At 38.1% G+C, this 22,111-nt stretch overlaps 2 protein-coding genes across 5 annotated transcripts in view; both read right to left on the bottom strand.

The window, feature by feature from the left end:
* Positions 1–16,017, bottom strand: part of rock2a (rho-associated, coiled-coil containing protein kinase 2a) — a 58,169-nt gene extending 42,152 nt beyond the window's left edge. For 2 of the 4 annotated variants that reach the window (XM_056238658.1, XM_056238661.1), the window contains exon 1: positions 15,535–16,017. In XM_056238658.1, the coding sequence (XP_056094633.1) occupies positions 15,535–15,633 (99 nt within the window). In that variant the 5' untranslated portion in view covers positions 15,634–16,017. The remainder of the gene's footprint in view (positions 1–15,534) is intronic. The other 2 variants (XM_056238660.1, XM_056238659.1) reach the window with 1 other exon arrangement.
* A 2,072-nt stretch (positions 16,018–18,089) lies between these two features.
* cunh2orf50 (chromosome unknown C2orf50 homolog) lies at positions 18,090–20,812 on the bottom strand. The gene is made up of 3 exons (XM_056238657.1): positions 20,248–20,812; positions 19,849–19,888; positions 18,090–18,555 (listed from the first exon to the last, which is right to left on the bottom strand). The coding sequence occupies exons 1-3, from the start codon at positions 20,478–20,480 to the stop codon at positions 18,358–18,360; spliced, it is 471 nt and encodes a 156-aa protein (XP_056094632.1). The 5' UTR covers positions 20,481–20,812; the 3' UTR covers positions 18,090–18,357.
* Between the last annotated feature and the right edge of the window lie 1,299 nt (positions 20,813–22,111).

Raw genomic sequence — 22,111 nt, 5'->3', positions numbered from 1 at the left:
GAAAACTGTCAACAAAAGTGTTGGTTTGGAGCATTGATCAGCGGTTTGCAGAAGCAGCAATGGCTGGCATCGAGCGATTTTTGCAGGTTGTGCAAAAAAAAAAAACGTACTCCCACTCGAGCGATTTGTTTGCTAAATCAAAAAGAAGCCATTGAGCATCGCCGAGAGGTTAAAAGAAATTGGATTGGATTAAACCCGCCGCCAATAGCGCGCCAGGTGGATAAGCCAGTTTGTGATTGGTCCCCGCTAAATTGTAACGGAAGCAGGATAAAAGAATGTACAGGTTTCCAGGCTGAGCTGCAGGGCGAAATCAAATCGCCGGCAGATCAGGTTGAGTTTACCCAGTCTAGCAAGATGCATTAAATTGATAGAGACAAGAGACAGTAAAAACTTTATATAATGTTACAAAATATTTTATTTCAAACAATTGTTGTTCTTTTCAACTTTTTATTAATCAAATAATCCTCAAAAAAGGATACAGTACCACACCACCTCCAACACCAAAATATTAAGCAGCACAACTGTTTTTAACATTGAAAATAAATGTTTCTTGAGCACCAAATCAGCATATTAGAATGATTTCTGAAGAATCATGCGACACTGAAGACTGGGATAATGATGCTAAAAATTTTGCTTTGTCATCACAGAATAGAAAAGTTATTTTAAATTGTAATATTTAACAACAATACTGTTTTTTTCTGTATTTTTGATCAAATAAATGCAGTCGTGGTGACTGGTGAGCATAAGGGACTTCTACTGACCCCAAAATTTGAACGGTTAAAACAATTTAATAATTATATAATAAAGGTTTTCTTTCAACACTGCTACAAAGAGGTTTTCAAAACACACGCCCCCTGAAGATGACACATCTCACGTCCACCAAAGCAATCAGATCAAACTTAATGACAACGCACAACAAGGGTGTGGAACTTCTCAACAGCACAATGCCATGCCATAAAAAACAAACAAATAACGCTGTGGTCCTAACAAACATGAAACCATAGAGAAAAAACCAGGTTCAGTCTAGACTACAGTGTGCATCTTGCTGTACGGTTGTGATTAGGCTAAGCTCTGCATCTTGCTCTGAAGTACCATTTCCCCTTAAATCACTTCTGAAACCACTGTTGGGCAGTTTTCGATGTGGTTGATGCATTCTGGTATTATATACCAACAGGTCTGGTATAAAGAAACCACACTGGCCAAACCCTTCATTTCAGTCACCATTTCTGTTCTAGGAAGGAGGTGTCCAGAGAGAACATTTTGACAACCCAATATTTTCACAAAAACCATATTTCAGAAACACATTTCATTAAAAGATTAGTTCACCCACGAATTAAAATTCTGTCATCATTTACTCACTCTTATGTTGTTCCAAACCATTAAGTATTTCTCTGGGTCAGTCTTAATGAAAGTGGAAAAAAAACTAGGGCAATGAAGCTTCGAAAAGAATGCAAAAGCATAATAAAAATGACTAAAAAGTGGTCCATGTGACTGGATTATACATTTACATTTTTTTGGTAGCACTGTGTGATAAAGTCGAATTCGAAAAGCGGATTAGCTGATTAGATTTTTCGTGCACTACCCCTTTAAATGTTTTATACCGGTAATAGTAAAATTACACCACATGTTAAAGTATTTAAATATCAGGTGTCAGAGCAACCTGATCATTCTTGAGACTAGTTTCAGGTCTAAAAAGAAAAACTTCGAGGAGGATCAATCCCTCTTCCGGAGACATATTTCCATTTGCCTCCAGCCACCCACACACACACACACACACTCAGAAGCAGAACTTCTCTGATTCTCCTGCAAAACAGTAACACCTGCTAATGGTGTTGACATAAGCAATATGATACCCAGCTCAACCAATACAAGACACAAAATGTTTACAAGAATATGGGGAGGCCTCATCAGCACAGCATCCAATGAAATTCCATATCCAGCGTACAGGGAAGAACACAGGACAGGTATGGATGTTAGCCCCACGAAACCACATCTCCTCTCCTGCTGCAGAACAGATCCTCTCCTGATGAGATTAAACCTGCTGTGGACTGATAAGATCCAACAAAGACAGCAAACAATAACAGTATCAGGGTCCAGCTGGACTCCTGCTTATCCCAGATGTTCCTGGATAAACTTTGCAAACACAACAGCTTTCACAGGAGTGTGTACTCGCGTCACACAGGGAAGAACCGTCATTTACTACAGCTCTGTTTTTGCTTCAGTGTGGAAGACGGGCCAAAGGTAACGCTACTGTAAATGTACAGTAACTGAGATCAGTTAGACACCTGCACAGATACAGTTACAGTAAGAGTGAGGATTCAGAGACTCTAAGATATAGGGCCCTACAGGGCTCCACTCCAGACTAACTTTTTTTACTAGGAGCTAGGGGTGGTTAATCTGTCTGATTTCCCGATTCGATTCGATTACGATTATTGAAGTCCCGATTCGATTACAGACGATTTTCGATTATTAACGATTCTCGATTAGCGATTATTGATTTTTCATTTCACAACAGTAAACGAAAATACACTACAAAGTGTTTGCAGTATTAAAAAAAGTCAGCTGCTGAATTACTTAACTCTTTTATTGAGTAACAACAACTCAAAGCACTTTCTGTGTCGTGTAGTTATAACTTCAGAATTATTTGTATGTAGCTTATGTTCTATAGAACACAGAAATGAATACATCACATTGTGTTGTGACTCATCAAGTTGAACTAAACAATAACAAATAAATGAAAGGCTTATTTCCTTTAGGAAGTAGATCAGAACCAACATACTGTAGAAATTGGACAATTTTCTTCTAGAAAGACAAGGTGTTGTAGCAAGCAACGCTCGTTAGGCCGGAGACACACTGGCTGCGTGCCGTGAGCGTGGCGTTTCTGTTGCGTGTCAGCTGCGTCGCGTTTTCTGTGTCTTTGCACACCAGAAACGTGTCTGACGCGGCGCCGCTGCTGCTAGGTGACATAGAGGGACAGTCTACATTTGGGTTAGCGGTGTTTTAATCCTTACTACAACAATTTCAACTCTTGCCTCTTGCCTTTACGACAACAATTTCAACTGTTATCACACATCTTCCAAAATCCGAAAAATAGGGAAGTGGGCTGTCGGTTTATTTCAATAACATTTACAAATTTTGTGTAGCTTTAAAGAGCCTATATTTAGCCTGATGGTGGACCGTCACTCAGAAGACACACTATGTTGTTATTGTAGCCTATTATCTTTATATCCTCCTGAGGCCCAGAACGTTTTTTTCAAAAGTTTTTCTTCTTCTTCATGTAATCACATTGTTAAGAGCAACAAATGAAAAAAAAGAGATATTTTATTCATATGTTATGCTATGACCTCTGTAGTGAACACCAGGACTCGATTGTTTAAAAAATTAAAATGACATAAATTTGTATATAGGCAAAAATAATGGCAATATTTGAAAATCTTTATTATTATTTGTTTAAATTACATTGATATCTGAATTTATATCAAAACCTAGACTTTCAAACATCAAAATGTAATTTATTAATATGTATTCGTGTACAAAATGACATATAAACATCGTTTCCTATTCTATTTTGCCTGGAAACGCTTCCAACACGCTTGCGTGTCGCGTGAAAAATAGGCGTCGGTTCTATTTCTAGCATGCACGCGTTTTCCGCGCGGCTCATGCAGGTAGTGTGCAAGCTCTAACCTGTTAACATGGGAGCCGAAATAAAAACGGACACACCACGCAGCTGAGACGCCGCCACGCAGCCAGTGTGTCTCCGCACACCTGCTCTCACTCGCTCTAGCTGCCGTTACACGCGCTTGCTAACTGGGCGTGTTCGTGACGTTCAACTTCCGGTATAACATTTTTTACAAAATAAAATAATGCAATTTTTTTATATATATATATAATAAAAAATCGATTTTTGAAAATGTAATAATCGATTCATACTCGTCCATAACATACTCGCGATTAATCAATAATCGATTTTTTTCACCACCCCTACTAGGAGCGCTGTTGCCCCTGACTGAAAATTTTAGGAGCACAAGCAGAATATTTAGGGGCACACCTTAAATCAGCTTGCAATGCAATTATTCAAATTTCCCCCAAAATAACTGTAATACTGACAAATTCTTTAATAATAAAGAGACTTAACGTACAGATATTACGATATGCAGTTTTATTTTAAGTTCACAGGGCTCCAGACTCAAATTTGAGGGCAGCATCACCTCAAATAAGAACTCACACTGAAAAAAAAATTTTTTTTTTAAATTCTGGTAGCACTGGGGCTGACAATAAATCACTAAGCTTAATTTAGGGTGTAGATGAAATTAACTTTTGTTATTATTATCATTCATAATGTCTTAATATTAATTAAAAAACAAAAGGAGTAAAAAAATGTATATTAAGGAGTGAACATAGCCAATAAACATCCTACTGTTTACAATGGTATTTTTTTTTTAAATAAGTGTTTAAATAAGAGTTATCCAACATCTTAAAATTTTTAGTTTTAGGATAATCTTTGAAGGATGAACAAAAAATGTGTTGGTCATCACATAAAAAAAATAATTAAAAAAAGCATTTATATATGATATTATAGTTTTGAAGTGCTAGAAAAGATGTGTAGGCTGCGTTTGACTATTTCTGTCACATTATCATATTTATGGTTAGAGTTACTTACTACATTAGCCTAAATCCATGGTGAATGTTGCTGATTTGTGGACTGAAAGCCTTCTATAAGTTTTTCTCCTGGTTTCCACGTCAGCGCTGTTTGATCTGATATCTATGGTTTATAACAGAACTCTGCGCCGAATCGGAATGTTTCTCACTGGATCTCATAGCGATGATGTTATTAATTCTGAGGCGAATTCAATGGATTTCTTCACTGGATCTCCAAGTAACAGTGTCGCGTGAGCGAGATCGGCCCGCGACTGGCAAGTTCGGGTCTTTATTTTACTGTCAATGGTTCGGGGGGCTGCTCCATTGATATAGCCTACATAAGAAAGGTTATGCGCTGCTCTGTCTATTATTGGTAATTAACGGTCCATGAAGCATAAATGAGTAGCGTATTTTCGTTCCACTTTCATTTTGTTTGCATCTGCTTGGTAACGAGTCGAAAGATCGCTCATTGCTCAGACGCACGCTTGTGATATTTGTCTCCGTCTCCTTCCCACAGACACGCGCGCTCTCTATTCTTGTCACACTCACTCATTCCGGATTCATTGACGCGCCCCTTCCACGCTTAACCATGCGTTTAACGTGAGGCAAATTTACTGGTCGCACATGTGCGACTGGATGTAAAATTCAGGCGCACACTCTCAAATTTTAGTCGCAAAATGCGACCATTTGGTCGCAGTCTGGAGCCCTGCCCTATCTTGCACTCGGCGCAAATGACTTTGTACTGACGCATGTATCATTCCTATTTTGCACCCGCGCAAAGCGGGTGTTTCCCTCCACAGACACACGTCGGTCAACTAAGAAATACACTTGCGCTCCCCGGGGCGGTTCAGCGCAAAGAGGAGGCGTGTTCCGGCGCAAACTTTCCCTCATGCTATTTTGCTGTTCTATAAAACAATTGCGCCACTGACCAGAAAAAAACCTAGTCTAAAGTCAGTGGCGCGTTGCGCGTTGTTCATTATGCTATTTTAAGGGCGCATGCTTGACTATAATCAATGTAGTACACAACGCGCATACACTTTGATTCTCTCATCTAAGCAGCAGTTTTCATTTTTGCAAATCATACATTGTTACGATAGATAGATAGATAGATAGATAGATAGATAGATAGATAGAGATAGATAGAGATAGATAGAGATAGATAGATAGATAGATAGATAGATAGATAGATAGATAGATAGATAGATAGATAGATAGATAGATAGATAGATAGATAGACAATTTATTATAAAAGCATACATGTAGCTTACACATTTACCCAAATTATCATACACCTGTTTAACAGAAGTTAATTTGGGTGGGTTTATCCATTCCCAATGTCACTTCTCTGTGTTTTACGGCCCTGACGAGAACGTTGCTCTCCTCGGCTGTGAACCGCTCCTGGCGCGCGCCTGGCAAATCCGCCGTTATAATAGGAATCCGCTTTAGAACAAGCGTGCCTGCTCTTAAAGGGAATGTGAGATGACGCTCTGATTGGTTTATTTCACGTTACGCCCAAACCACACCTATGAATAATGAAGCTACTTCAGACCAACCCCTTTTAGATTTGCGCCAGGCGCAAGAGGCATTTACCCCGCCAGGAAAATAGCAACAGCGCCGGGATCCGCCCACAAAGTTACTTGCGCTTTGACACTTGCGTTTCAGATCGTTAAAATAGGGCCCATAATGTCTTTATGTTTCAGACTGAAGGTGTATGGTTTGTTTTTTAAAAGAATATGTTGTTCTGAACCTACGCTGCCATTCAAATATTTGGGGTCGATTAACTTTTTTTAATGCTCACCAAGGGAAAAACAGGAACACTGTGAAATATATTATTACAATTTAAAATAATTTTCTATTTTAATTTATTTCATTAAGTAATTTATTCTTGTGATGGCAAAGCTGAATTTTCAGCATCATTACTCCAGTCTCCAGAGTCACACGATCCTTCAGAAATCATTATATGCTGATTTGGTGCTCAAAAACATTTTATATTATTATCAATATTGAAAACAGTTGTGCTGCTTATTTTGATGGAAACTGAGATGCTTTCAGGATTATCTGATGAATAGAAAGTTCAAAAGTACAGCATTTAATGCATCCTTGCTGAATTAAAGTATTTATATTTATTTCTTTAAAATAAAATCTAACTGACCCCCAAACTTTTTTCTTTTCTTTTTTAAGAATATGCATGGAACATTTCTATGTGAAGATTTGTCAAAATATGTCAATTTTTTGTTAAACAGGAAGTTATGGGTGTTTCTTCAATTATGGCATTTTTGGTCCTGTGAACACAACAACTCCACAACACTTAACGCTCTCTATAGTTTTAGTTCGTCTACATACAGTGCATCAGGCATGCAATCAATCCCTGGGACATATCCAAAGCTGAATGACAAGCAAATTTTTAATTAAAGGCAATGTGCATCCAAAAAATAGCTTATTACATCCAAAAAATTTTGTTACAAAACACAGGTCTAATGTGAATGTGTGGAAGGAGGGTGGAATTTGAAGACTGTGGTCAGCATCTCTTACCCACTGCAACCACACAAACACACACAAGCAGATGCTATCCACACACACCTCAAGGAAAAAAGGGAACAGAGATAAGACCCATCAACATTCCAGCCTACAGCGTGACCGCCGGTTATCTAAGCTCAGGGTTGCAAACTAAGTGTCTAAAAAACACCCCGCAACTGAAACATTCCACTTTGACCCAATCCAAACCACACGAGACCTGGTTTCTATGAATAAAGAAAAGCAGTCTGGTTTTACGGTTCACCTAGGACTGTGTCCGCTACAATTATTTTGTAAGTGTCAGCCACTAAATAAATGACAGACAGGTTATTCATTAACCTTCTTTCCTAAGCCTGACCTTTGCCCTTTCTCTCCGACCACGCTGTCACCTGGCCATCTTAAATAAGCTATTATAACTGTACAATAGAACCAGCTAAATGATCATCCACCATGCTGCTATATGAAATATAATTTGTTTAAACATGCAAGAGTTTGTGGCAAACCTTCAATCACTTTATCTCAGAGACAGTGGGTCTGTTTAGCTGTTGACTCAAGTTTGCATGTCCAGCTGCTGCCCTATAAATTTAGCAGGAATATTACATGATCTTCAGGTGAAGTGGAGAAATCTGGTCTCTGGAAAGTTGGAACAGGTGCCATTTCTGAATTTTCATTTCAACAGGTCACATGTGGATTATAATACTGTAACAGAATACATGCGTATAAATGCATGTTAAAAGTTTGATTTCCGTCAGACTAAAACAATAATTCGGCATGAATTTTTCTAAATGCGCGCTAAAGATCTTATTGTGATAAATGATTTGTTCATGCACATGTTTAATTAATATGCTGGACTTTTCCAATCAATTAGTGTGCATAAACCCTAGGGGTGGTTAAAAAAATCGATTATTGATTAATCGCGAGTATGTTATGGACGATTATGAATCGATTATTAAATTTTCAAAAATCGATTTTTTATTATTAAAAAAAATTTTTTGCGTTATTATTATTGCCGCATTGCTGGATCTAGAGAGAAGCCGCCGTCGCCGTCGAGGAAGCGACAAGACAGCGCCTGAAGAAGCCGGCCGTCTTCGCCACCTTCAGCCATCCGTGCGAGCTACGCTATCCGGCGACGGATCCTTTCTTGCAAAACTTACTGTCTAAAAGAGCAGCGAGCGTCTTTTTCAAGATGCCTTGCACTTCCTGCGGCGCGTGCAGAGCCCCGCACAGCGACGGAGACCGCCATGTGATCTGCGCTCTCTGCCTGGGCCAGGAACACGCAGCTCTTGCCCTCAGGGGTTTGTGAGCTCAGCGACGCACTTCCGATGTCGACCCTGCGGTCTGCACTGCCGTCGTTTTCTGATGCAAATGCTCGCCGGAATGACTCCCTCGAGCGTCTATCTCTCCTTCTCCGCCCCCTCTCCCGGACTCGCAGCCGCCGGCTCAGGGGACGAGGCGCTTGATATGGATGAGGACGCGCTGCTGACAGCTGTTCTAACCGCATATAATGCAAACTTTTTTTGCATTATAAACTTTTTATTTACCTTGACATGTTCCAACATACTGTAGAAATTGGACAATTTTCTTCTAGAAAGACAAGGTGTTCTGATCTACTTCCTTAAGGAAATAAGCCTTTCATTTATTTGTTATTGTTTCGTTCATCTTGATGAGTCACAACACAATGTGATGTATTCATTTCTGTGTTCTACAGAACATAAGCTACATACAAATAATTCTGAAGTTATAACTACACGACACAGAAAGTGCTTTGAGTTGTTGTTACTCAATAAAAGAGTAAAGTAATTCAGCAGCTGACTTTTTTTAATACTGCAATCACTTTGTAGTGTTTTTTCGTTTACTGTTGTGAAATGGAAAATCAATAATCGCTAATCGAGAATCGTTAATAATCGAAAATCGACTGTAATCGAATCGGGACTTCAATAATCGTAATCGAATCGAATCGGGAAACCAGACAGATTAACCACCCCTAATAAACCCCACCCCTTTTGCACAATCGACTGCGAGCTCATATTCAGATCTCCCTCCATCCGATCAACAACGATGAATAGAACCAAGACCTTACCTCACCCTACAGTTTTTTCTTTTCGATAATCCTTTACATTTGGATCCATTACACTACGTCACAATAGAGAATAAAAGATCTGTCGCTACTTCCATAACACTAAGATTCAAAATTATTGGCTTGAGCTGATAGATTTCTATTTGCCTGATAAGGGTCAGAAGCAAGACATTTATTTTGTTAAACAGATCGTTACTTTTTCTATCGTTTAGACTAATAACGTATTAGACAGGACTGTTAAACGATCGTAAACTAATAAAGACGAGAATGGGAGCACTGTGTGCTTGGGCTCTGGTGTTCTCAGCGCCGTCAAAAGTCCACCGCGCTGTTCCTACTGGCTGTGTGAATGCAACCAGGAAAATGGCCCTATGGGAACATTTAGTTCTAGGGAAACCACCCTGGTGGCTAGTTCCTAGAACTACACGGTGCGAAAGGGGCTAAATTCTTAATAAAATCTGACAACAACTGTCTCATGCATTTAAAAGTTTGTTTCTAAACGCTCAAATCATGACAAAAAACAGCTTCTAACGACAGCTGCAGTGACTTTACACATTGGTGTTTGGCTCTATAATTTCGAAAGCGGCAATTAATCCACCGTATTGTGTGTTGCACTTTCTCGCATTCATAGTAATATGAGTGCACAGTCTTTCTATATATAGGGCCCTATTTTAACGATCTAAGCGCATGGTCTAAAGCGTACGGCGCAAATGCAGTTAGGGCGTGTCTGAATCCACTTTTGCTAGTTTAACGACAGGAAAAAAGGTTGGCGCGCGCGGCGCATGGGCTAAAAGGGTTGTCCATATTCCCTTATGTGTAATGGGTGTGTTTTGGGCGTAATGTGAAATAAACCAACCAGAGTCTTATCTCCCATTCCCTTTAAAAAGCCAGTTGCGCTCGCGCCATGGCGGATACTTGACGGAATTTGCAAGCGGAAAGACTGAACGCGTCTCCAGAGAGGAAACTGATCAGCTTGTGCACGAGGTCAAAGCACGCAAGCAGACCATGTACAGGACAATCAGGATTCCACCATATATTTATGTACACGTCACATTGTACACAATAATAATCTTTTACATTGTAATCCTTTTATTTTTAATATTTTGGCTAGTTTGTGTGCTTCTGCTCATCCCTGTGTGTGTAATAAGCAGAATGTACGCACGTTGTGGACCCGCCTATAGGCACACATTACTAACGCGCTCTTTAAATAACAAAAAATATATTGCGTTTTTTGTTGGTCAATGGCACAGCCCATTTCAGAATAGCAACACAACAACAATGCGCCTGAACACACCTCGTTTTCAGACCAGCAAACCCATGGGCGCACAAATAGGCTCAAATGCATTTGCTATTTAAACAACGTGGCGCAGGACGTGAAAATGATAACTGCGTCAGGCTGAAACTAACAAAAAACACTTGCATCGCTCACTGCATTGCGCCGGGTGTGATAGGGCCCATTAAGTTTTTTTGGCTATATACAGTTTACTGCCATTTCATATGCATTGTGTACTGTAAAATTCAATAACTTTTGGTGCCATCATGTGGGAGCAGTTTTGTGGGACTGAAGTTCAGGGTGAAAATGGGCCAAAGTGGCAGTAAGACAATGTAATAATCACAGTAAAAAAGGAGGCTTAGATTACACTAGGGATGCTCCGATCAGGATTTACTGACTTCCGTTTTCTTGGCCATCATCATGATCAGCTGATACCGATCCTGATCATTCATACTTTACATAAGTGATATGTAAGCTCTCTGTTGACTGTCACTGTTAACCCCTTACACCCATTTTGATGAATGATTTCACGTGATTTCAAGTGGCATCCTTAAAAGTAATGGCTTATAACTCAAGGTATCATCAAGTACATGGTCTTATTTGATAGAACCTTTCAAATTTTTAAGAAAATAGATTTCAATCACATTTGGAGGTTCTTATTTTACAACATTGCTGAGAAAACCCCAGAAAATGTGATGCAATTTATTTTGTTATTATTCATGCTTGACATGATGACTATTACAAAGTATGACAGGTTATAAAATCATTAAAATGTTTGCAATCATGTCAGCTGGGGCCAAATTTTGTGTTGATATCTCAAAGCAATCAAAAGTTATGGCATTTGAAACCAAGGTTTTTATCATAAGTCCAAAAACATCTCAAAACAAGTGAACAAGTGAACTGAGTGTTTTACTGAATATAAGGTAGGTAGGTAGGTAGGTAGGTAGGTAGGTAGGTAGGTAGGTAGGTAGGTAGGTAGGTAGGTAGGTAGGTAGGTAGGTAGGTAGGTAGGTAGGTAGGTAGATAGATAGATAGATAGATAGATAGATAGATAGATAGATAGATAGATAGATAGATAGATAGATAGATAGATAGATAGATAGATAGATAGATAGATAGATAGATAGATAGATAGATAGATAGATAGATAGATAGATAGATAGATAGATAGATAGATAGATAGATAGATAGATAGATAGATAGATAGATAGATAGATAGATAGATAGATAGATAGATAGATAGATAGATAGATAGATAGATAGATAGATAGATAGATAGATAGATAGATAGATAGATAGATAGATAGATAGATAGATAGATAGATAGATAGATAGATAGATAGATAGATAGATAGATAGATAGATAGATAGATAGATAGATAGATAGATAGATAGATAGATAGATAGATAGATAGATAGATAGATAGATAGATAGATAGATAGATAGATAGATAGATAGATAGATAGATAGATAGATAGATAGATAGATAGATAGATAGATAGATAGATAGATAGATAGATAGATAGATAGATAGATAGATAGATAGATAGATAGATAGATAGATAGATAGATAGATAGATAGATAGATAGATAGATAGATAGATAGATAGATAGATAGATAGATAGATAGATAGATAGATAGATAGATAGATAGATAGATAGATAGATAGATAGATAGATAGATAGATAGATAGATAGATAGATAGATAGATAGATAGATAGATAGATAGATTTATTTAATGCCATGTCAGCATTTAAGGCTATTTTGATGGCAAAAATTTAATTTTCAAAATACAAATATCATATAAATACAATAAAACCAAGCAAAAAAAAAACCCCACAACAAGTCATATTATACAATTTCTTTTTAAATTAACATATGATTAAAAAAAAAATCACCTTTTCTGGCAAAAAATTACATTGAATATGTAATTCCAGCACTGATTCAACTGCGCGCTCCTAAATCAAGACCTGTCAATCAGATCGATTGATCCAACCCAAGCGCACTCCAGCTGTAAAACAGTGTCCGATTGGTCTTGACACACTGTCCCCCCTACCCACCATATTTGAGAACCAGTTTCCATTGGTTAAACTTTCAAATGACGTTGGAAAATCATGATTAAGACGTGAACAGATCCAGGAAGTCCTGACTATAGCTTTAGCCAAGCTTTTTTTAAGATCTACCCTACCTAATGTTTTGCAAAGTTACAAAGCAGAATGTGGCTCAAAAGCCTTATCTGTATACTGTTTACATGCACGTCGACGGCAAGTTTATACGTTTTTTTACGTCACCAAATTGCGATTGGTTCGTGAAATCGGCCAAATTTAGTGATTACCAATCGAGTCATATAACGTGATTATCGGCCGATACCAATCTGTGGCCGATCGATCGGAGCATCCCTAGAACTAAACATATGGAAAAGTGCTTTTGGAAACAAACCTGGAAAATTCCTGATGGATTAACTTGGCATCATTCTGCCAAACACACACAGACTGGCCAAAGCGGCTATAATCTCAGGCTGAAATGCTTGTTTTACAGGCCTGAAATCAATCGCATTATGCTGGATAACTGACAGTAATCAGCTTGAGCTAGAATTAATGACAAATTAAAGAGTTCATGAGGGGCTGAGAGCAAAAAGAGAGAAAGAAGAAATGAAAATATCAGTGAGATGTGTTTTCTAGAAGCATCTCGGTACAGCTAAACACTCTCAAACAGAGCTATCTCCTGCCCTGAGCTTAACCAGAGAGGGACTTGAGCTATAAATGGCAGAGAGAAAGACAGAAAGAGAGAAAGAGAGTGAGGCTTGTTCACTCCCACTCACTGCTTCCCACTTCTCCTCTGCTCATCTCCTTCTCAGGAAACACACACATTCTTCAGCAATGGAGAAACTCTGTCACCAACACTCACAGAATGGAAAGCGTGCACACGCACGCACGCACGCACACACACATACACACACATCTCTTTGATAAACACCAATTCCCTCAGAAAAGATGACCCATATCTTTCTCTCAGACCGCTTCTCAGAGTTTAGACCAAACTCTGGCCCAGATACGGTGAGTCAAATGATGCTTCATCGAGCATCTGCCGAGTATTGTTTGCTTTTGGACCAGATTAACTTTAATCAGTCAAACAGATCTGACATGCCATTTTTACATACAGTTTACACATGCAAGAACATCCAGTACCAAAAGAACTGTCTCCCTGACTGCCTCATATGAATCACTTCACTGAGAACAGTAAGTGTTACACCAACGTGATGCATTTGCTATGATGTTCAAGCGCACATGCACATGCTAAAAGCTAAGGCTTTTTATTTTAAAATACTTGTATGCATGCAGATAGATTCTCTTATCCAAAATAATAAGTAAGCCATTGGTAGGTTGGCTTCCCTGAACAGTGTGAACACTTGTGCTTTCAAATCATGGACTAGTTTAGTTTATGCATCACAACCAGCCCAACATTATCTGTTGGTCCAACCAATGGTTGATGAGCAAAGGGTGTGTCATTATTTTGTGTTTGGCATCAGCAAATAGCCTAACCAGTACTGTCAATAATGCATGTTTCGGTCCTATATTATTTATTTATTTTCGGTGAATTGATTACACTACCATTTAAAAGTTTGTGGCCAGTCATTTTATTGTATTTATATTTATTTTCTTTAAATAAGTCTCTAATGCTTACCGAGGCTGCATTTTATTTGACCAAAAATACAGTAAAACAGTAATACGGTAAAATCGTATTCAAATTAAAAATGACTGTTTTCTATTTTAATATATTTTGAAATGTAATTTATGGCAAAGTTGAATTCTCAGCATCATTACTCCAGTTCAGTGTCACATGATCCTTCAGAAATCATTCCAATATGCTGATTTGCTGCTCAAGAAACATTTACATTACTACCAAGTTTGAAACTGTTGTGCAGCTTATATTTTTGTGTGAACTGTGATACAATTTTTCCTCAGGATTTTTTGATGAATAGGAAGTTCAAAAGTAGACCATTTATTTGAAATAGAAATAGTACCTGCAACTTAAAAATCTTTATTTTACTTTTGATCAATGTAATGTTCTTGCTGAATAAAAGTGTTAATTACTTTTTTTTTTTTTATTACTGATTACAAACTCCTGAATGGTAGATCGGTACAAATCTAATTTAATTGTATTAGCCTATATCACATAAATATTGCCCCAGACAGTGTCAGTCACTGAAAAAACTGTATGTTAAGCATTACAATTGACTTTTATTGTTTGCAAATAAAGAAACTTTTTCCAATTATTTCCATTTACATATATACATAGTTATTTTGTAATGTATAAGTAATGTTCTGTATAATGATGTCCCCAAAAGGAGGCATTAGCTAAATCAGAAATAAACCGATTGACAGATATTATCACTTGGCATCAACTGTTCTGACGTGTTATCGAGCATTACGTGCCCACAAACACACACTAAACTGGCATCTATCAGTTGACCAAAAAAATCCCCCAAAACATTATATTTGGATAGATTAGATCAACCTGTAAATATTCCTGCCCTCCGAAATATGTGTCCAATGCCTTCACCTGCACGCGAGTTAATGGCAGAGTCTGCTTCCAGAACCAAACAAACCTTCAACAGCAGGAAGGGGGAATTACGAAATTGTCATGTTGCAGGCCAACAATATTACTATATTTGGACAGAGGCAACAGATGAACTCAGAACTTGACGCAGCAGAGTTATTCAAATATGGCAAGTGTAGCATGAGAATAGTTTTATACGCGGAGATTGGGACTTGAGGTTTCCCGCAAGTTGTTGACAAGGAAAGTAGGAAGCGGGAGCGATGTTTGTGTACAAATGCCGAGCATAATAAAAGAGACATCAACGTGCACACAGAGCTTCCTCACAGCTCATTGTGACGTTCGCTACACGTTCATTTCTGCAAAGCACCATCGCGGTTAAGTTGTTCGCGTGCTATTTATTCCCCCCCTCGTGTCACTAGGCAACGGATCTTCGAGGCGCATTAAACATTCATGAAAAATGACGGTGAACTTACCAGCAAACTTTCCAAGTTGATCGCAGACCGCGGCTCTTTGATCATGGCTTCCAGTTGTCTCAGCCGGTTTTCCATCCTTCTCTCCGCTCCTAGCGACATTTTTACCTTGTCCTGGCGCCAGTATGAGCAATGAAGAGCGATCTGCACAACTTTTCTGGTTCACATTAAAGATACAATATCTTCTTTCAAGTTGTCGAGCAGCGGGCCTAGACAGCCTCCGACTCGCCGCCCTCCAAAAGTACCCCGGGCTCGTCCAGAATAGAGCAAGAAAAAAATAATCCAATGGGAACAACTGAGGTTTTCCAAACTTCCCCTCAAAACAGTCTGTTAAGTGGTTACTTTCAACAACTGAGCGGGATCAAACTTCTCATCCTTTCATGCGAGCGTACCGTCAATGGCGCGATAAAGTTTTAATTTTGAGAGGATTCGGCTGCAGGGCGTTTTCTGGGCGCCCCTCTCCTCTCCTCCCCGCCTCTCTATCTCTCTCTCCTCCCTCCCCTCGTCTCCTCTCTCTCCTCGTCTCCTCTCTCTCTCCCCCTCTCCCAGGCGCTCCGGACTGGCTGAGCCTGACTTCAAATCTTCCCCAGTTCATAAACAACGCTGCTGTTGTTCAAAGGCGAGCATCTGTTGGAGTCGAACAAACTCCAACGCATTCCTGCAACACACTTAACTGCGAGGTGAAACGGAACTAGTGCGTTTTATGTGTATTATATTCCTGATAAAGTAAATTTTGTTAAGTTACTCGCAAGCGCTTTCCTAAAGAGTCTCCGCAGGTCGCTCGCTCGCGCCAGTTCCGCGGATCAGTTCCTCGGTATTCCAGCAGGCAGCTCGAGCCTCGAGTTCGTTTTTCTGACATCAACTAGCGATGTCCGATCCCGTGAGCGAATCGTTCTTTTGACTCGGATCTTTTAAATGAATCATTTGATCCGGCTCACAAAAGCGATTCATGTGAGCGGAACTTCTCAAATTAGCGACTAATTAATTCAAGTTCTAAATCACGGAATTAAAACGTAAACAGCATAATGTGCATTAATATAGCTTCATGTTAAGGTTTTACCGTATGCAATATGCCATGCTAGGATATCAAGGATCACGTGATCGTGCATTTGCGTCATGACGTGAACGAATTGCTGAATCATTTTTGTAAACGATTCTTTGGAATGAGTTGTTCAAAAGACCCGATCCGCCTAAATGAATCCATCACTAACGTCGACGATAACAGCAGTCTTTACCCATAAGCCCCTATTCTCTCTGTTTGTCTCGTCGACGAAGCAGGACGGGAGAATGCAAATATCCTCCGGTGGTGGATAACATTCTCACACCTACCACAGAAGAATCACAGAACATAATCACTCGGCTTTTGTCACATGTCATCCCAAAAGTCAATTAAGTAGGCCTATAAAATGTGAGATGACTGAACACATGACGTTGAACTCACGGTGAATGTTGCTTAATTATGTACATTCTAAATTGACTTTTTAGTTAATTAGCCTATGTTTAATATATTAAAATGTATTTATTCGGTGAACATAAGGAAAAATTGCATAGATTTTCAAATTAAATTAACATGCCGTGTTGGGTCTCCATTAATGGACTATTGGCTTGTTCATAAATAACTCTCGTCCATCAAAATTGTAGTCCTTTGTGATTGTAGTCTCAAATTAGAGTATAATTTTGAAGTAGCGCGAGGGAACACTGAAGAAGCAAAGAAACTTCCCAATGAAAGAGTGTAACAGCGACCTCTTGTCGGTGCAAGTACATTATGAAGTAATGTTCACTTGTTGATATTGTTTAAGAGGACAAATTCTTCCACTAGAGGGTGCGTTTTATCCAGTCTATGGTTTTATCTATAATTGCACATACAATAAATAACCTGGCTCTACTAATATTACCTGAATGGTCTCACAAGAATGGTTAAACTGACCTGCTATTTTCTGCATTCCTAACCTCCCTCAAATTTCAACTCAGTTGCAATTATTATGCATCAAACTACTAGGAAAATACAAATAAAAGTTAACTGTTGCTGAGCTGCAATGATCTGGCCTGTGTCATTTCCCAATCTCATCTACACCCCTCTTTCTTTCAAAATTCAAAGGGGAAAAAACAGGAAAATATGTAGGCTATTATTAAATCTATTTTGACTGTGATCACACCTTCAGAACCAAAAAAAAAAAAAAGGCACACATACATGTAACCTGTTTAAAAAGAGAAAAACTTTATTGGATTATAATTTGGCAAGCTTTTTTAAAACATTATAAATGTAGTAGGTCTTGGCAATATATTCCAGTTCTATTCCTCCTAATGTTTCATGGATAAAATATCTGAATTGGCTGATTATATGTAAACTTAACTGTGAAGAATTAACTAACACATCTAATGCCTCTTTTTCTCTTGAGAATGAGATGCATAAAGATTTTCAAAACTAACCCTAACAATGTACAAGTACAGAAAAATATACCGCAGAGCTCTGACAAAATAGTTTTAATTCAAATCTGAAACTAATTTGCATTCATACACTGAAAAGTACCTGTGTTCGTCTAAAAAAATGAATATGCAAATAGTCTATTCTAAATATAGGGTCATCTTTACTGCCTCCACCAGCATATTAAAGTACTCAGAGAGATGCATATTAATGTCAACACAAAATCTAATAAAAAAGCTCTCGATACACTGCCAAAACATACAGCAAAGACACATACACATCCAAAAATACATCCAGAAAACAAACTGTTACCCACTGAACACTCTTGAGTATAAAAGCAAGACAAGAGAAGGGATCAAATCTCTGCTACACTGTTTTTAACATCTTGTGTCTGTTAAACCTCAGCAGGGCTGCATCTCTGGATTCCTTTTGGCCTTGCGGTGGTTCGCTGTCAGGATTAGCAGGTTGTCCAGGCGAATCATCTCCTTGCCCAACTCGGTGTACAGGCCGCTGCCGAACATTTGGTTACTGGTGTTTGGGACTCTGTCTGAATATAAAGACCCAGAGCTGGGGAGAGAAGTTTCTGTACGCGGATGACCCTGTGAGGATGACAAGGGTAATACAACTAATTTAACAAGAACAACATTTGAAACTGAACATCATGAAACTGACCATGAAAATATTCACTGAAAAATAAAGATAAATGATAGCTTCAATTAAAAAAAAAATCATATATAAAATATGAAATGCTTTGTAAAGCAGGAAGTTTATCAGTGGTATAGTAACCATATATGAATTGCATATGGCTCACATGAACACGAAGTGTGACCAGCTTCATGAAGCCTAAAATAAAAGCTTTTTATATTTGTCATGATCCCAGCCTGTGTTCCCATGGTCTTGGGTGCACTTTTATGTTATTTCTTGTTTGATTTGTTTATGTTTATTTGTTTGTTAATAAAATAACTGCATTTGGATCCAGCTCTCCCTCGTTTTTTGAGTTCACCTATAATTACAGTATCATAAACTATATTACAGTAAAATAAACATCAAACATGAAAACCATGAACTAGGAACAGAATGAACACACCAAACATACTGCCATGAATGACACGAAACACAGGGGTGTACACAAGGGGTAACTGGCAAACAAGACACACCTGGGAACAAGCAAAGAACGAAAAACTACAAAGGAATACAAAACATGGCACAGAACAAGAAATAACATAAAAGTCCACACAAGAAGGATCATGACAGACCTTCATCTCATTTTAATGATATTTCTCAAAAGTACAAAATAACACAAAATAACAATTTATTAGAAAGTGAAATAACTTTTTCAACCAAAAGATCCCAATCATTTTTACACTATTTCTTTATAAATGATACCAAAAGTTTGAAATCAGTATTTTTTTTATGTTTTTGAAAGAAGTCTCAAATGCTCACCAAAGCTGGGTTTTTTTTTTAATTTTTTTTTTTTTTTAAAATACAGTAAATACAGTTCTGTGGAGAGTTGGAGCTCAAGAACAATTTCTTATTAATGTTGAAAACATTGTGCAGCATAATATTTTAGTGGAAAAAGAAAAGTGATAAAAAAATTCCAGGATTCTTTGATGAATAAAAAGTTTAAAAGAACAGCAATATTTTTAAATAAATCTTCTGTAACAAATGTTTATACTGTCACTTCAGATCAATTTAATGCATCATTGCTGAATAAAAGTAGCCTATTTTTATTTTATTTATTTTTTTAACTTACTGACTCCAAACTTTTGAAAACTAGTGTAAACTATATTTACATTTTAACAATATTAAAAAAATTACATATAAAAATAAAAACATATCAGCAACAGTTCTGGGTTATTGCCAGAGAGCATCACTGATAGAGGGTTTCTTACCAGCTGGTCAAAGTTCATGAGGAAACTCCAGTTCTTCTCCCTGTCATAAAACAGCCATGAAGAATTTACAACGCGATATTATATATAATATAGGCCTACCTACGATACGATGCATTTCACTATTTAGAAACGAAATCTTTATCGTTTTATTAGCCTAGGCTATATGATGGTGGTTGTGTGTATGTAACCACGGCTGTATATTTAGTTTGTAGAGGATGAGTAACCGTAACGCACACCGTCCAGGGGGCGCCTGGTCAACCACAATCCATCCCGTATCAAATAACGGGTCAAACAATGGCACATTTAAGAGGGGAGAGAAAAGATTAGTAACGCAACTCCAGGGAAAGTGAGTAACAAACATGCAACTCCACTGAAAGTGAATTAAATAATATTTCTTACCATTCTTTCATACCGGTTCGCTCCGCGCGCACAAACTCTTTCCAAACCTGGTCTTGCTTTACCGGGTCTCGGGTATCATCGCCTTGCGTCGGTGTGTCACCGGTGTTTCGTGTCCTGCCCGCTGAATTCCTGAACACAGAGACCGAGGACTGAGAGGCGAGGGGACCGTTGGGTCGGTCCGGTAAACGGTACCCAGCCGAAGTGGCGCGCCGCGTGTTTCCTTTTCTGTCCATCACTCACAGCCCTTGAGCTTGTCAACCAAACAAGTTTAAGCCACTGTAAAGTTCATAACCTATTTAGCCACTTGACTTTTAAAATGGTGACTCAATGTAAGAAACTTTCTTTTTGGAAAAGAGCTCTGTCTTGCTCTGAGGTGGATGGACGTGTCGCGCGCGCTAGCAATCACAACACGAGCCGAGGGCTGCTGCTGCTGCTGCTGACGCCCGGTTGCGCGGAGATTCGCTCTTGTTTACCCGGGACGTTTCCCCGGGAGACAGCCGGGCGATGCTGGGATACCCTCTCAAAGCTTTTGTTAATTCACGAGGAGGCGAGACATCCGCTGCAGCAATGAGAGCAAATGAGCATTGCAAAAGCGAAAGACTGACAGGTTGGTGACATAACAGTACATGTAGGGCTATATAAAAGAGCACTGCTCAAACATGAACATTTAAGGGAAAAACACATTGACATACTATTTATCCTTATAATGTTCTCAATAACATGAGAAACAGTAGCCTAACCTGATGAAGTTTGTGGCAGTTAATTCATCCAAAGCTGCAGTTTTGGACAGGTATATGCATGCCAATGAGAACAAACATGCCTGCTCAATTGAAAAAGTATGACTTCAGTGAAGATTCCTTCACACTGAGGTTAGAGATGAGTGATTCTGCTACTGGGGAAATCTTGTCCCAAACAGAGATGAATTGTTCCATTGTGACATTTGACCTCTAATTGAGAGGTTACTAGATCACAGTCCTGCTCTGTTAACATAAAATATATCTCCTGCAGGCCTTTTTATCGTTAACTTAAACCATAAATAAATTTAATTAATTGAAATAAAATAAACATTAATGAAAATAAAATATAAAAAAACTTCAAACTTACTAAGCTAGTTGCTAAGGTAACATTTCTCATTGCCCTTTAGTTTAAGCAAAAGTACTGAAATGACTAAAACTAAATATATAACAATAATAAACTAAAACATAATAAAACTATAGACTATATATTTTAAAACAAAAAAATAATAAAAAATGACAAAAACAAAATATAAAAATAACATCTAATTAAAAATATCAAAACCCCTATAAACCAAGGATACTAAAACAGCACTGCCTTTAACAATTACATAACTTGTCTCTTACATTTTCTATTGTAAAACATTTTATAATATTTATATCATAATGTTTGAAGGTTTTTTAACCCTTTAAAGGGCACAAACAAACAAAAATCCAACAAAGACACAAAGAATACAATTTTATTATTTTATTATCAATTTGACATGTTGTCCCAAGTAAATATGTAAAACATATCAACATTTATTTTGAGCTCAGTTGTTTTCTCACAACATACTGTCATGTACTTCTATATCATGTTTATGAGTTTGTGCTAGAGGCACCTGACCTGAGCAGTTGACCAGATTATTGACCAGCCAAGGCCCACAAATGGACGTATAGACATAGTTCCTAAGATTCTTGTGTGAGTGTGTGTTGCTTAAATCTGGTGTCTGAAAAAAATATTTTTATACAATATTTTCAGTAGCTACCATGCAATATTTCTTTTTTCAGGCTTCTTTCTTTTTAAATGCGTTTTTTTCCTGTAGCCCTGTAGGGGGCGGTATACTCCATAATTTGCGTATTACTTATAA

Source organism: Rhinichthys klamathensis, unplaced genomic scaffold, assembly GCF_029890125.1.
Source record: "Rhinichthys klamathensis goyatoka isolate OS25496 unplaced genomic scaffold, OSU_Roscu_1.1 h1tg000529l_1, whole genome shotgun sequence".
Lineage (NCBI taxonomy): Eukaryota > Metazoa > Chordata > Actinopteri > Cypriniformes > Leuciscidae > Rhinichthys > Rhinichthys klamathensis.
Note: the sequence above shows the minus strand (reverse complement) of the source record. Positions and strands in the feature narration are given on the sequence as shown.

Bases quoted from the DNA above. Each gene is read 5' to 3' on its own strand.
- cunh2orf50 (XM_056238657.1), bottom strand. From the start codon at position 20,480: ATGGACAGAAAAGGAAACACGCGGCGCGCCACTTCGGCTGGGTACCGT. The intron at 19,889-20,247 runs GTAAGAAATATT...GTTTTATGACAG, and splicing joins CGAACCGGTATGAAAGAATG to GGAGAAGAACTGGAGTTTCC. The intron at 18,556-19,848 runs GTAAGAAACCCT...TCATCCTCACAG, and splicing joins TCATGAACTTTGACCAGCTG to GGTCATCCGCGTACAGAAAC.